Here is a 15,158-nt window from a genome sequence, read left to right on the forward strand (position 1 = left end):
ATAATCTCATGGAATCCACACTGGATTTGATAATCTCAGGGAAATCCCCGCTGGATTTGATAATCCCTCGAATATCCCAGTTGGATTTGATAATCTATGGATATCCCAGCAGGATTTGATAATCCCTTGTATATCCCTGCTGGATTTGATAATCCCACGGATATCCCGGCTGGATTTGATAATCCCACTGATATGCCCACTGGATTTGATAATTCCAAGGATATCCCCACTGGATTTGATAATCCCATGGAAATGTATTTTGGATTTGATAATCCCATGGAAATCCCCGTTGAATTTCATAATCTCATTGAAATCCCCGTTGAATTTGATAATCACATTGAAATCCCCGTTGAATTTCATAACCTCATGTGAATCACCGTGGATTTGATTATCCAAATGGAAATCCAGCTGGATTTGATAATCCCATAAAAATCCCACCTGAATTTGATAATCCAATGGAAATCCCAGCTGGATTTGATAATCTAAAGGGAATCCCAGCTGGATTTGATAATCCCATAGAAATCCCACCTGAATTTGATAATCCAATGGGAATCCTCGCTGGATTTGATAATCCCCTAGAAATCCCCACAGCATTTCACAATGCCACGGGAATCCCCTCTGAATTTGATAATCCCACGGTAAAAATCCCGCCCTTCTATCACCTACGGTTGAAAAGGCGGGCGACGAATAATGAATAAATGGTGAATAATAAACCTCTTGGTCGGCTTAACTGCATGCAGCAGATCAATACCTAAGCCCAGGTCTTTTGTAGCTGACTCTATAGTCTAGCTGGGACCCTCCAGCTCCACCTTACACATAAATACACAGAAATACACATGCACACACACATCCACCTACTCCTCATGCAACGAAAGGCTCATCCACCCATCATCCATCACGCGCGAATTAATTTGAGAAGTTTTTTCGCGCGAAAAGTTATCGTAAAGTGGCGGGAAAGTCGTAAACCGCTGACGGGGGCCTTCGTGAGCCGACGCCGTTAGTCGGTCCTGCATCAGGGCCGGATATATTGAAGACATTTTTCAGTGTTTCCACAATATGTTTCGGGCCGAGGGGAGAGGGCCAGGGTGGGAGGGGAGGAGGAGGAGACGAGAGGGGGGGGGGGAGTAATAGGTAGATCGAACCTTTAATCGGGATGTTTGGTATAAGGGGGGGGGGGGGAGGTTAGGAGGAGGGGGAGAAAAGGCCCTTTGTTTTCATCCTTTGCTAATTGAATGCCGCTGAGCGAATATTACATACGTACTGAAAGGCCTTTTTTTTCTATTTCTCGCAGGCGAGTGGACCATGTCCTCTCCATCATCGAATATAGATAAGATGGGGAGTCGTGAGATGGCTGATAAGAGGAGGGGGAGGGGGGGGGGAGACCTACTACCTATGATTGACGAATGTGTTACTAGCGCGATGGGAAAAATGGGACTTTGATGGTAATGCTTTAGAGGTGGAAGGGAGAGATGGGAAGAAAAAGGGATGGAGAAAGTAGGAGAGAGAGAGAGAGAGAGAGAGAGAGAGAGAGAGAGAAAAGTAATAGTAAGGCGAGATTTGACGCAGAGAGAGAGAGAGAGAGAGAGAGAGAGAGAAAGAGAGAGAGAGAGAAAGAGAGAGAGAGAGAGAGGAAGGCGAGATTTGACCGAGAGAGAAAGAGAAAGAAGAGGATAGATGGCATAGGAAGGAGAGAGAGAGAGAGAGAGAGAGAGAGAGAGAGCGAGATTTGACGCAGAGAGAGAGAGAGAGAGAGAGAGAGAAGAGGATAGATGGCATAGGAAGGAGAGAGAGAGAGGAGAGAGGAGAGAGAGAGAGAGGGAGAGAGAGAGAGAAAGAAGAGAATAGGAAAGCAAGATTTGACGCAGAGAGAGAGAGAGAGAGGAGAGAGAGAGAGAGAGAAAAGAAGAGGAATAGGAAAGCAAGATTTGACCGAGAGGAGAGAGAGAGAGAGAGAGAGGAATAGGAAAGCAAGTTTGACGCAGAGAGAGAGAGAGAGAGGAGAGAGAGAAGAGGAAAGCAAGATTTGAGCCAGAGAGAGAGAGAGAGAGAGAGAGAGAGAAAATAGATGGCATAGGAAGGAGAGAGGAGAGAGAGAGAGAGAGAGAGAGAGATCAGGGGGAATAGAGGTGTTTTTCATTTTCTTTCAAAGGTAACGCTACCGACGAACTTCCTTTATGGGTGGGAGGAGAGGAAGGAAGAGAAGGGAGTGTCATGAGACGGCCTGAGTGAAGCCCCCTTTTTCCTCTCCCATACACCCTCCCTTTGACTAATGCTTTCCTTAGACTATCTATCGTTAATGATAAGTGTGATGATTAGGAATACCGACAGTATGCACTATACTCATCTTCTTACGTTAACGCAGACCGCCACCGAACAAAGCGCGCGATCCTATTGGTCGAGGGAGAAAAAGACTGACCTGTAAGTCCGCCCCATCGATCGCCAATTGGATGCGCTGCGATAAGCACTTAGCAGCATCCAATCGGACAGAATCTGTGGAGTCGGTGGGCGTGGCCAAGAGAGGGCCATCCCCCTGCAGTATGCGCAGATGAAACGTGAGCTAAGGTTTGTCTTGGAGTATAGTTTGGGTGTTCCTTTAGTGGGGTTGGACGTACGCCATCGTGTGCTGTGCGCCCTGACTTAGTTGTGTTAGTGACCACGACACGAGAGATACATACAGAAGGAGAAGGAGAGAGAGAGAGAGAGGCAGAGAGCAGTCTTATTTTTTTTTTTCTAACTCGATTCTTCTGCTGGGGTGGGTGTAGTGGGTGTTGATCACATTAGTACCGTGGCGGATTATATTATGATCGTGGGGTCTATGAGTGAGGCGGGCGGACACCCAGGGGCCCCCACCTGGCGCCACCAACACTCCCGCCCCAGTCGTCGCTCTCCCCGCCCTCAGGGATGCTCCCTTCCTTCGGTTTTACTCAGGAGCAGGTCGCCTGCGTGTGCGAAGTCCTTCAGAGCGGCAACATCGAAAGGCTTGGCCGGTTTCTGTGGTCACTCCCAGCGTGTGAGCACCTCACAAGAACGAGTCCGTCCTCAAAGCAAAGCCCTGTCGCCTTCCACAGGGGCAACTTCAAGGACCTCTACAGGATCCTGGAGTCCCACAACTTCTCGCCGCAAAATCACAGCAACTGCAGCAGTTATGGTTGAAGGCGCACTACATCGAGGGCGAGAAACTACGAGGGCGGCCCTTGGGCGCCGTGGGCAAATACCGGGTGAGGCGTAAATTCCCTTTGCCTAGGACGATATGGGACGGCGAGGAGAGTCCTATTGCTTTAAGGAAAAGTCGAGGAACGTCCTGCGGGAGTGGTAGCCCACAACCCGTATCCTTCGCCCCGGGAGAAGAGAGAACTGGCCGAAGCCACAGGGCTTACCACCACGCAAGTGTCAACTGGTTTAAGAATCGCCGACAGCGGGATAGAGCCGCCGAGCAGAAAGATGGGTAGGTTCACACAGTACCTTTTTTTTATTCTTTAACTTTTCTAGAAGTTGATGTTTCGGCCCAAGTGTCATTTCCAGTTGTAGTTGGTATCGTATATGTCAATTTCAGATTTATTATTATTATTATTATTATTATTATTATTATTATTATTATTATTATATCATTGTAATCTAAGCTACAATTCTATTTGGAAAAACAAAATACTATAATCCCAAAGTCTCCAACAGGGAAAAATCGCCCAGTGACAAAAGAAAATAAATAAATAATTATTATTACCTAAGCTACAACCCTATTTGGAAAAACAAGATGCTATAAACCCAAAGGCTCCAACAGGAAAAATAGCCCAGTGTGGAGAGAAAAAATAAATAAGGTAGGATGCTATAATCCCAAAGCGTCGAACAGGGAAAAAAGAGCAGAGAGGAAATTAATACATAAATAATTATTATTAGCTAACCTACAACCCAATTTGGAAAGCACGTTGCTATAATCCCAAAAGGCTCGAATAGGGAAAAATAGCCCAGTGAGGAGAGAAAAAATAAACAAATAATTTACACCACTATTTGGAAAGGTAGGATGCTATAAACCCAAAGGCTCGAAAGGGGAAAATAGCCCAATGAGGAAATTAAATAAATAAATCAATAAATAAATAAATCTTGATATGAGAAAAAGAAATAAATATAATAATAAATAAATCTTGATATAAAATCCCCAGATTCATCGCTATGCAAAATGCTATTCGCTAAATGTATCTTCCCATGCCTCGACACCTTCAAGTCTCTCGTGTTGAGAAACGTGTCATTTACGACAAGGACTTGCTATTACGCTCATCCGCTGGATGCCGTCTCATTTGTGACGAATGTAGTACAATTCTAATTGACTATGCTGTGCTACACTTCTGTCTCGGGTTTTCTTTCTATATATTTATCATCATCATCATCTTTCACGCATATTGACGCAAAGTGCCTCGGTTAGACTCTCCAGTCGTCTCTATCTTGAGCTTTTAATTCAATACTTCTCCATTCATCATCATCTACTTCGCGCTTCATAGTCCTCAACCTGTATGCCTGTGTCTTCCTACTCTTCTAGTGCCTTGTGGAGCCCAGCTGAACGTTTGGTGAATTAATCTCTCTTGGGAAGTGCGAAGAGCAAGCCCAAACCATCTCCATCTACCCCTCACCATGATCTTATCCATATATGGCACTCGAGTAATTTCTCTTATAGTTTCATTTCTAATCCTGACTTGCCATTTAACTCCAATATCCGATATATATATTTTTAGTTTTGCAAATTGTACGTTATTACAAATTAACATGAAAGTGGGTTTATTTATAGATGACATTACACGAATATTAATGGCTGTACCTTTACTGTAATGTCACTTGTTTATAAGTAAATTATTTAAGTAATAAAGTAATTACATTTCTTAAGTAAAAGACCAATCAAGTAGATAAAAATAGAAATAACTAATTCATTTACAGTGTAACTTTTTATAAGTAAATTATTTAGGTAATAAAGTAATTAAATTTCTTAAGTAAAAGATCTTTATGATCATTTAATGATTTAAGATTTTAATCACTATTATACAGGTAGATTACATGCTAAGGTGGTTCAGAAATGAATTTATAAAGTTGTGATCGAAATTGGCAAATGGGTTATTCACACTATAAAATTACCGGGAGCCTCTAGATGAAAATTTAATATATAGAAAAAAATAAAATAATGGCTTGTATCCTGGGTTTTATTCTAATATCAACGAGAATTATTTAAAAAAAATAGTATTCTTTATTACAGAATTAATTATATTTAATTGAAAAAAAAAAATGAGTTTGCTATTTTCAATTTAGTAATAATACAAAACAAGTCTTACTGTCTTCAACTTAGTAATAATTATCATTTATGCGTGTTCTCGTTTTTAGCCACATATTTACATTTAAGGTGAAAAATGAAATTGAGGCCTAGGAATCATATTTTGAGTGATCTCTCGTTTTTTAAATATTTTCATTTAAAGCAAAAGATGAAAGTAAAGTAATCACGATTGGGAAAACGAGGCAAAAAATACAATCATATAAAATTATTAATGCCCCTGAGGGTACACTCGGGCATACTTTTCTATCTAATTTCTCTTCCTTTTGTTTTGTTAAAGTTTTTATAGTTTATATAGGAATTATCTATTTTAAGGTTACTGTTCTTAAATTCTTTTACCCTGTTTCCTTTCTCACTGGGCTATTTTCCCTGTTGGGGCCCTGGGCTTATACCATCCTGCTATTCTAACTAGGGTTGTAGCTTAGTAAGTAATAATAATAATAATAATAATAATAATAATAATAATAATAATAATAATATTAATAATAATATTAATAATAATGGTAATATAACAATAATAAAAATAATATTACTAAACGTAATACTACAAACATTTCAGACCGAAGAGGCACTTTCATACCCATTATCTCTTATCGATATAGAGTTTACCCATTATCTCTTATCGACGGAGAGTTTACAAACAAAAGCCCATAGACCCTTTTCACGAGATGACCCCAAGAACGTTCTAAACTTTACCCTTCACCACTTCACCGTGTCGAGTGTGAGACTTTAATTCTGCATGTCCCATTTCTCAGACGCCCTGTACATTTAAGTGAATGAAATTGTAATTAAAATACACTTTATTCTTACTAATATTCAACTTTCCAAACTATCCCGTGGCATTGGTTAGTTAGCTAACTATCCTCGCTCTTCTTTCATTTATATTTCCAAATCAGCTTAAAATTTATATATATATATATATATATATTATATATATATTATATAATATATATATATATTATATATATATATTATATTATATATATATATATATATATACACATTTATATGTATATATATAATATATATATGTATGTATGTATGTAGTATGTATGTATGTATATATATATATATATATATAAATCGAGGAAAAACTGCTTATCCGTCGTCATTTATTCCCACGAATGAAAATTATAATTTTCATTATCATCCTTTTGTTATTGAAAAGGAAAATTTTCATATCACTCAATATATCTTGGATAGGAAAATCTCCAGAAATACTAATTTTACTTTAATGAGAAATCCATCTAATTGATAATAAGGAATTTTATGACACTTAATATTTCGTATTTTTCGGTTATTATTTCATTTTGACGGAGGAATTTCTATTATCTGATTTTAAAGAGGAAATTTATATAGTTTATTTCAAATGTAAATGGAAATTATGATTAAAGAATATAATAAATTTAAATGTAAATGTTTGTTTGGATTAGGAAGAACTTATAAATCTATAAATACTAGCTACACCTATATATATAATATATATATTTATATATATATATATATATATACATATATATATATATATATATATATAAATGAAAGAATAAGTCGACAGGAACTTTATACCGTTCTTAAAATAATTTAGCCTTTATATATTTCAAAATGTATTAAGTATTGAACAATTGTCAATTAAAATATTTCAGGTTTTGCGATTGATAAAGAAACATCATTATATTATTGTTATTATTATTATTATTATTATTATTATTATTATTATTATCTTATTATTATTATTATATATGCTATGGGAGATATTTGGACTTTAATATCTTTAATTTTTTTATCATTCATCGTCGAGTCGATGTAATAAAATAAGAATAAAATCTAATATAAAACAATTTCAACCTCATCGAATTGAGCCATATGTGAAGGTGTGAATGAAGAGAACTATTCATAAAAGCAATTTTATGTAAATAAAAACATAATGAATGTGCTACAAGTGTAAACATTAATTCTATAATAATTTGACGTACTGATAATATATGATAAAAAAAAAAAATTAATAATAGAATTCCACGACATCAACGGAGCAAAACTACTAAACATTATTTCCAAAATTATAAAACAAATTTATATATATATATAATATATATATTAATTTGCAATGCAGCAGCAATTAAAGATTGATGTATCATCATCATCATTATTATATCATTATTATTATTATTATTATCATTATCATTATTATTATTATCATTATTATTATCATTATTATTATTATCTAAGCTACAACCCTAGTTGGAAAAGCAAGATGCTATAAGCCCAAGGGCTCTAATAGGGAAAAATAGCCGCAGTGAGGAAAGGAAATAGGGAAATAAATAAACGATGAGAAAAACTTACAACAAAATATCTTAAAAACATTAACAACATCAAAACAAATATGCCAATATAAACTAATAAAAGAGTTATGTCAGACTTTGTACCATAAAAATATGACGGAAAGAAGTTTAAACAAGTTAAAATAAATGTATATCGTTAAAAAGCAGTAAAATAAAATTAAACAAATCCTTTTAAAATAAGAATATTCGGAGAAAAATATATTTTCTTTAATTTCTCTAAATCGTGAAAAGAGCACTAAAATAAAGCTAAACATACCTTTCCAATAAGATAATTCTGAAAAAAGTAATTAAAAAAAAAATAAATCGTCCTTTATAATAAGATAATTCTGAAAGAAATAAATCTTTTTTTTTTTTTTTTAAATTTATATCGTTAAAAGAGCAGTAAAATAAAACTAAAAAAAATCCTTTATGAAAAGAATATTCTGAAAAAAATAATTTTTTTTTTTAAGGGAAAAAAAATTAAAATTAATTCGAACAAAGTTCCCTAAGAGAAAATCTTAAATGCATCTTTGGTGACCAAAACTGACAACGAATAACTTCAAATAAAATGGCATTTTTTACCGAGATGGAATTTGTGTTGGGGCTCATCAAATCTCCACACGAACCAGCCCTCCTACTTAACCAACCTACCGACGACCTACCAGCCTACCTGCCTGCGGCCCTACCTTTCAGAGTCGTTAATTTAGGTTTTTATGACTCGTCTGGCGATTTTCATTGCGTTGAAATTGCTTTAAAAGTGTAACACCATCAACGACAAAAACAATATTACAAATTTAAAGATAAAAATTATGATAATAAAAATATTAATAATACTAATAACATTATCATTTTATGATGATAATGATAATATAATAATAATAATAATAATAATAATAAAAATTTATATGTCAATCAATCAAACTAAAACATTTTATCATGACCAATTAAGTAAAAATTATATATATATATATATATATATATGTATATATTATATATATATACATATATATATATATATAATTACATTAAATTACTGTGCACATACGTTGGCCTACACAAAGATTATTTTCAAAATTACATTGAATTTTATGAAGTTTGCCTATTTTTTTTATTGTTTTCAATAATAAGTCTTTAAAATATACTTGATTACTTTGGCTAATTTTACACATTTTATAATTAGCTCTTCCCTAAAGCCTTTATTGTATGATATATATATATATATATATATAATATATAGCCATATAATATACATGAATAATTATACATATACATATAACATATATATATGTATCACAATATCATATATATGAATCCTACATGTATATATATATATATATATACTTATATATATAAGTGGTGTGTGTATATATATAGACTATACGTGACTTTCGTTGTATATATTAATATATAATATGTCAAAAAATCAATCTCCCTTTGGATTTCAAAACAAAACGAAAACTCCATTTACATTTTTCCAATTAACATTTAATATCGACACCGCTTTGAATCAGTTAAGATATGATTCTTTGATCGGTTGAAAGATGAAATTACATTTCAATATAATAGTTTATGTCGGTGAAAATTTTAAATGCAAAAATATTTGGAATCTCCGCAATTAATTAATAAGTGCTGATAAATGAAATCTAAGATTTTTCGTAATGGAAGATTTCAGATAATTTTGAAATAATACATACTACATGCATATATATATATATATATATATGTATAATATATATATTATATATATATAATATACTGTATATCTATATATTATATATATATATATATATATATTATATATATATATATATATATATGTATAAATACGACGAAGCAATATCATATAACATCCAATTGTGGGTTATATTTGACTTGTGATTTATTGCCCTGGAGACCTGAAATCATGTTTTATGTTTTAGTTCCATTTCAACAGAAATATATAAAACGTTGACTTATGTTTACGCAAGTTAAAGAATATTTTCGATTCTTTGCAAGGTTAAATACTAACTCAACTATTAACTGATAGTTATACCTGTCTCTATCGTAGAATTAGCTTTTATGTGAGAATTAATTGTTCAAATATCATTAAGTTTATGAGAGCCATTAAGGTTTTATAAATTGTTTCTTGTTCACTTAGTGCTATGCTAATAATATGTTGATTTTCATTTGTATATTGTCCCATAAAGTAAAGTTTGGTTTAATAGAAATGGGTCATAAATTTATTCCAGGGTCCGGGGAGACCATCCAGCGATAACATGCAATTTACACCAAGAAGAAAAGTTTAAAGAATTAATCAAATAGAAGAACCGAAGCAAGAGAGAGAGAGAGAGAGAGAGAGAGAGAGAGAGTTACAAGGATTTGGATGTCTCAAAAGATTTTTCAGTTCATCCGCTTTGACTTCATTTGCTCTTGGTAGAGCGATTTAATTAAGGCATTTAGAGAGTTCTCATGATCTTGTGTAACTTATTCTCAAAATCGTTTACCGTGGAGAGAGAGAGAGAGAGAGAGAGAGAGAGAGAGAGAGAGAGAGAACTACAAATGAGTACTCAAGTCAAATGGTAATAACCTAACAAGTAATCTAAAAAAAAAGGGAAAAAAAAACTCAGTCAAGCAATTTAAGACCGAAATAACTAGCCTGAGTAATTGAGAAATACCTAAACGATCGTAAACACTATTATTTTCGATCAGTTTTAAGATCAATTGCTAAAAAAAAAAATAATATAATATAATAATAATATAACCTGAGCATATCTCTGATAACGGATAAGAACACAATCTTAGCAACACGGCATTCATTCTTATCGCCGCATTCCATCAGAGGTAATACCGCGAAAAACACATATGCCCTCGTGGAGAGGCAATAAATGAATCGCTAGAAGCCAAATGAAGCGTGAGGTTGCTATTCCTGTATCGGTTTTTTTATTCTTTCTTGATCTAGAGTCCTAGAGTGGCAGCAAATCTGAACGCTCGCATGTATGTATTGGCAAAAACGTTCCTAGCTGGTGAACGCCAGACTGCGATTCGAGTCCCGCCTCAAACTCGTTACTTCTCTTGGTCGCTGATCGTGTTTTTCTTCTTTCTTCCTTGATCTAGAGTCCTAGAGTAGCTGCAAATGCTAGGCTGGCATCTATTGTATTGGCCGATGCGGTAACGTCCTGACTGGTGAACGCCAGACTGGGATTAGAGTCCCGCTCAAACTCGTTAGTTCCTTTGGTCGCTGCAACCTAGCCATCCTTGTGAGCTAAGGATGGGGGGTTTGGGCACCTATAGAGCTATTGCTGAGTCATCAGCAGCCATTGCCTGGCCCTCCTTGTCTTAGCTTGCGTGGAGAAGGGCTTTGTCGCTGATCATATGTATATATGGTTGCTCTCTGAGGCCTTATCCTGCTTAATAGGGCAAAATCGCTACCCCTCGCCTCTGCCATTCACGAGAGACCTTTAAACTTTCGAGACAACTCTCTCACGATGGGTCCCCAATCATATCCCTCCGGAATTGGGAACAGTTTGTCAACCGGAAATGTGCCCGAGGAGGGGGAGGAGGGAAGGCAGGAAGGAGGGGAGGAATTGGGATTTCAAGGAGTGCTATCGGTCCTTTACCGACACATTACAAGGGATTCCTTAAATAAGAGGAAATGTTTACGGTAAACATATGGGAAGGATATTACTCCGATGACAGCAATCGTCCTCGGGAAAATGGATTCGAAATATCATTTTATTTGTTATAGGCTTCGTAATTTGGTCTTAACACTGTAATTCCTCTAGTGACAAATGATTGTCATATCGCTGGCTGCAAATTAAATCGTATTTAGGTATTACGGGGATAAACAACGCTCGCTCTCGTAATATACGGGAATAAATATTATTAATAAACTGGCGGGACTATTTATAAATTAAGCTTAATATATTTCTCCGAGAGATTGCTATATTGTAGTGTCAATGAAGGGATATTAAAAGGCTCGTATATACAAGACGATTAAGTAAGATATGTAAATTATATATATATATGTGAATATTATATATATATATATATATATAGAATAGATAGATAGATAGATAGATATATGAAGGTATATATATATATATATAATACTTATATATATAATATATATAGTGTGTGTGTGTATATATGCATATACATATTACATATATATTCAATATAGATATCACTAACATTCAGAAAATAAAACCATTAAAATGTAAAAAAAAAAACAATGTCTTTTGCAGCGGCAAACTCGGAAATTATCTCCGTCAATGCCGTTATTATTTTATTAATTATTATTATTATAAATTATTAATTATTCATTACTATTATTATCATTTTACTATTATTATTGTTGCTATTATTATTATATATTATCATATTACTAATTATTCATTATCATTATTATTATTATTATCATTATTATTATTATTTATTATTATTTATCATATTATTATTATTATTATTATTATTATTATTACAAGCTAAACTACAACCCTAGTGGGAAAAGCAAATGATATAAGGCCAAGGGCTCCAACAAGGAAAAATAGCTTAGTGAGGAGAGGAAACAACGAAAAATAAAATATTTTGAGAAGAGTAACATTCAAATAAATATCGCCTACATAAACTATAAAGAAAACAAGTTTGTAGGGTTATTTGTATAGCTTATTTGAGACGCATTATCATCAATAACAATAATTATAATGATAGAAATTATAATGGTGATACTGACAATGATTGGGAAAATTCTACATGTTGTAATGGATATTTATAATAATTAATTACGATAATTTATTAAGTTTCCAGCTACTATTAAAATATCTACACAAAATGAGGTTATAATAATAATTTTATTAAAATTACAATCACTCTTGAATACTGAACATGTGCATTAATAAGTTATAATAATGAAAAATAAAAAGATTTTGCGTTACTACTCTATAACTATTCCAATTGCTAGATCAAAATTCATCACTTGGCACTATTACTAGATAGATCTAAACTGTCATTATTCTTTGTAACTATACCATAAATGGTATTTGTTTTCATGTTCAAACGGTGTACAATATGCAACTTTTAAATTATATATTGTAAAACTGCAGCAGATATATAATATATATATATATAACATATAATATAATATATATATATTATATTAATATATATATATAATATATCTATACATATACTATATATATATTAGTAATATAATATATATATAGCTATATAGTATAATATATATATATATATATATATAAACATATAAACACACAATACACACACACATATAATATATATATAATATATATATATATATATATATATATGTATATGTAAACTATAAACATATAACACACACACACACACACACACACATATATATATATATATATAGTATATATATAAACATATACATACGTATCTCTCTCCTCTCTCTCTCTCTCTTCTCTCTCTCCCAGAGGTCTTCAGTGGATATTTTGATCCGATTACCCTCTTCAGTGTATCAGAAGAAGTGCCTTTAACAGCATCCGGGTTATCAGAGAACTCCTTTAATTTATACACTCTTGATGATTTCATCTCATCGGTTTTGTATATAGGTTTGTTGTCGTAATTTAAATTCTTTGTATAAAGGTTTTTTTTTTCTTTTTTTTCTTTTTTGAAAGGGTAATTTAAATTCTAGGTTTAATTTTTTTTCCAAAGAGTAATACTAATATCCTAAAAAAAGTGATGACGGTTTAATTAAAGTTATTACTAAAAAAATATCGGTGGCAATTTCTTTATAATTAGTCAGTGATTATATTATATATATATATATGTGCACATACACATAAATATATATATACACATACACACACACACACACTATATATATATATATATATATACATAAATATGTATATATGTATATATGTATATATATACATAATATATACACATTCATAAATATGTATACATGTAATATATATATATATATATAGGCTATATATATACACACTATAATCTAGATAAAAATAAATGGAATTGCTAACTCTAAGAAGATTTGATAAATTAAAAAAAAAATAAGTAAGAATCCTGAAGTATGAACGCTATCGAATGCCAAAACAGAAACTGTGTAAGAGAGAGAGAGAGAGAGAGAGAGAGAGAGAGAGAGAGAGAGATTATTTGCAGCATCGATTGTAATCCATTAAATGCCACTTCATCCCTAGAATGTGGCATCTATTGATGCTGTAGCTGAGCGAGAGACTGGGCGACCTTGCATACCCGAGTGCCATAGATTTTGGCACTCAAGGTGAACATCTACGTACCCCCTACCCATAACCCCCCCCCCACCCCCGGGGGGGACTTCGTCACTCTAATGTTTATCGTCGAAATGCTACGGTCCTTCGCGACACTCCTTCGTCAACATCGTCACAACCACCTCACCAGGATCTTGTCTAGTTCCCTGACAGTGGGAGTCACATTAAGAGGGTAGACTTTAAGTTACGTTTAAAAATGAGGATTTTGAGTTCACGTTAAGACTATAGTCAATTCTTTTTAGCGAGGCAGATTTACACCGACTCGCAAGGGCGCCCTTTTAGCTCGGAAACGTTTCCTGATCGCTGATTGGTTGGACGAGATCATTCTAACCAATCAGATAGCAGGAAACTTTTCCGAGCTACAAGGGCACCGCTGCGAGTCAGTGCAAATGCGCTTCATTAAAAAAAATGAGTATAGAAAATATCTTGGCAAGACCATGAAGATTTGGAAATCCTTTTAGAAATTAATGATAATGGGTGATGGTGCTGGACAACTCGATAATTAATATTATCATTATTATTACTAACCAAGCTACAACCCTAGTTGGAAAAGCAAGATGCCCTAAGCCCAAGGGCTCCAACAGGGAAAAATGGCCTAGTGAGGAAAGGAAACAAGGAATTAAACGATATAAAAATTAATGAAAAATCAAAATAAAATATTTCAAAAACATTAACATTAAAACAGATAATGCATATATAACTATAAAAAGACTTATGTCAGCCTGTTCAACATTAAAAAAAAACATTTGGTGCATGGTATGTGGCTTCAATTAATCGCACACATTGATGGGTGATGCCTGTTGTAGATTACAATACACAACATACCCTTTTTCTTAAATTATATTACGTGATAGTTTTGCACCAACTTTGCAAATACAAATCTACTTAGATGAAAACAAATAATTCATTACAATAACGTGGTTTGTGCAATACATACAATTTGTAAATATTAAGAGCAAATATACAAACCACAACATGAATGTCAAGGTTTCAAGTTTTAAAGATAATACTTCATTTCTTATGTTCATCATTATTAGCATTTTTTTGCACGAAGAATTTAATAACCAAAGGTTCAGTTATTTTCATCATGGATATGAATCTGTGTTAATGCGTGCCTGTACGATTAAAAATATATATATGATATTACATATATATGTATATATATATATAGTATATATATATATATATATGGTATATACATACATATATACATATATATATATATATATATATGGTATATACATACATATATAC

The 15,158-nt window shown here is 33.2% G+C and overlaps 2 protein-coding genes and 1 pseudogene across 2 annotated transcripts in view; all 3 read left to right on the forward strand.

Moving 5' to 3' along the window:
* LOC137646662 (uncharacterized PPE family protein PPE12-like) overlaps positions 1 to 30 on the forward strand; it is a 981-nt gene extending 951 nt beyond the window's left edge. Inside the window, exon 1 of the mRNA XM_068379767.1 lies at positions 1 to 30. This exon is cut by the window's left edge and continues 951 nt beyond it. Within this exon, the coding sequence (XP_068235868.1) occupies positions 1 to 30 (30 nt within the window).
* A 2,562-nt stretch (positions 31 to 2,592) lies between these two features.
* LOC137646888 (homeobox protein six1-like) lies at positions 2,593 to 3,449 on the forward strand (annotated as a pseudogene).
* Positions 3,450 to 8,215: 4,766 nt separating this feature from the next.
* Positions 8,216 to 15,158, forward strand: part of LOC137646663 (ice-structuring glycoprotein-like) — a 22,374-nt gene continuing 15,431 nt past the window's right edge. Inside the window, exon 1 of the mRNA XM_068379768.1 lies at positions 8,216 to 8,388. Within this exon, the coding sequence (XP_068235869.1) occupies positions 8,216 to 8,388 (173 nt within the window). The remainder of the gene's footprint in view (positions 8,389 to 15,158) is intronic.

This window comes from Palaemon carinicauda, chromosome 9 (assembly GCF_036898095.1).
Source record: "Palaemon carinicauda isolate YSFRI2023 chromosome 9, ASM3689809v2, whole genome shotgun sequence".
Classification (NCBI taxonomy): domain Eukaryota; kingdom Metazoa; phylum Arthropoda; class Malacostraca; order Decapoda; family Palaemonidae; genus Palaemon; species Palaemon carinicauda.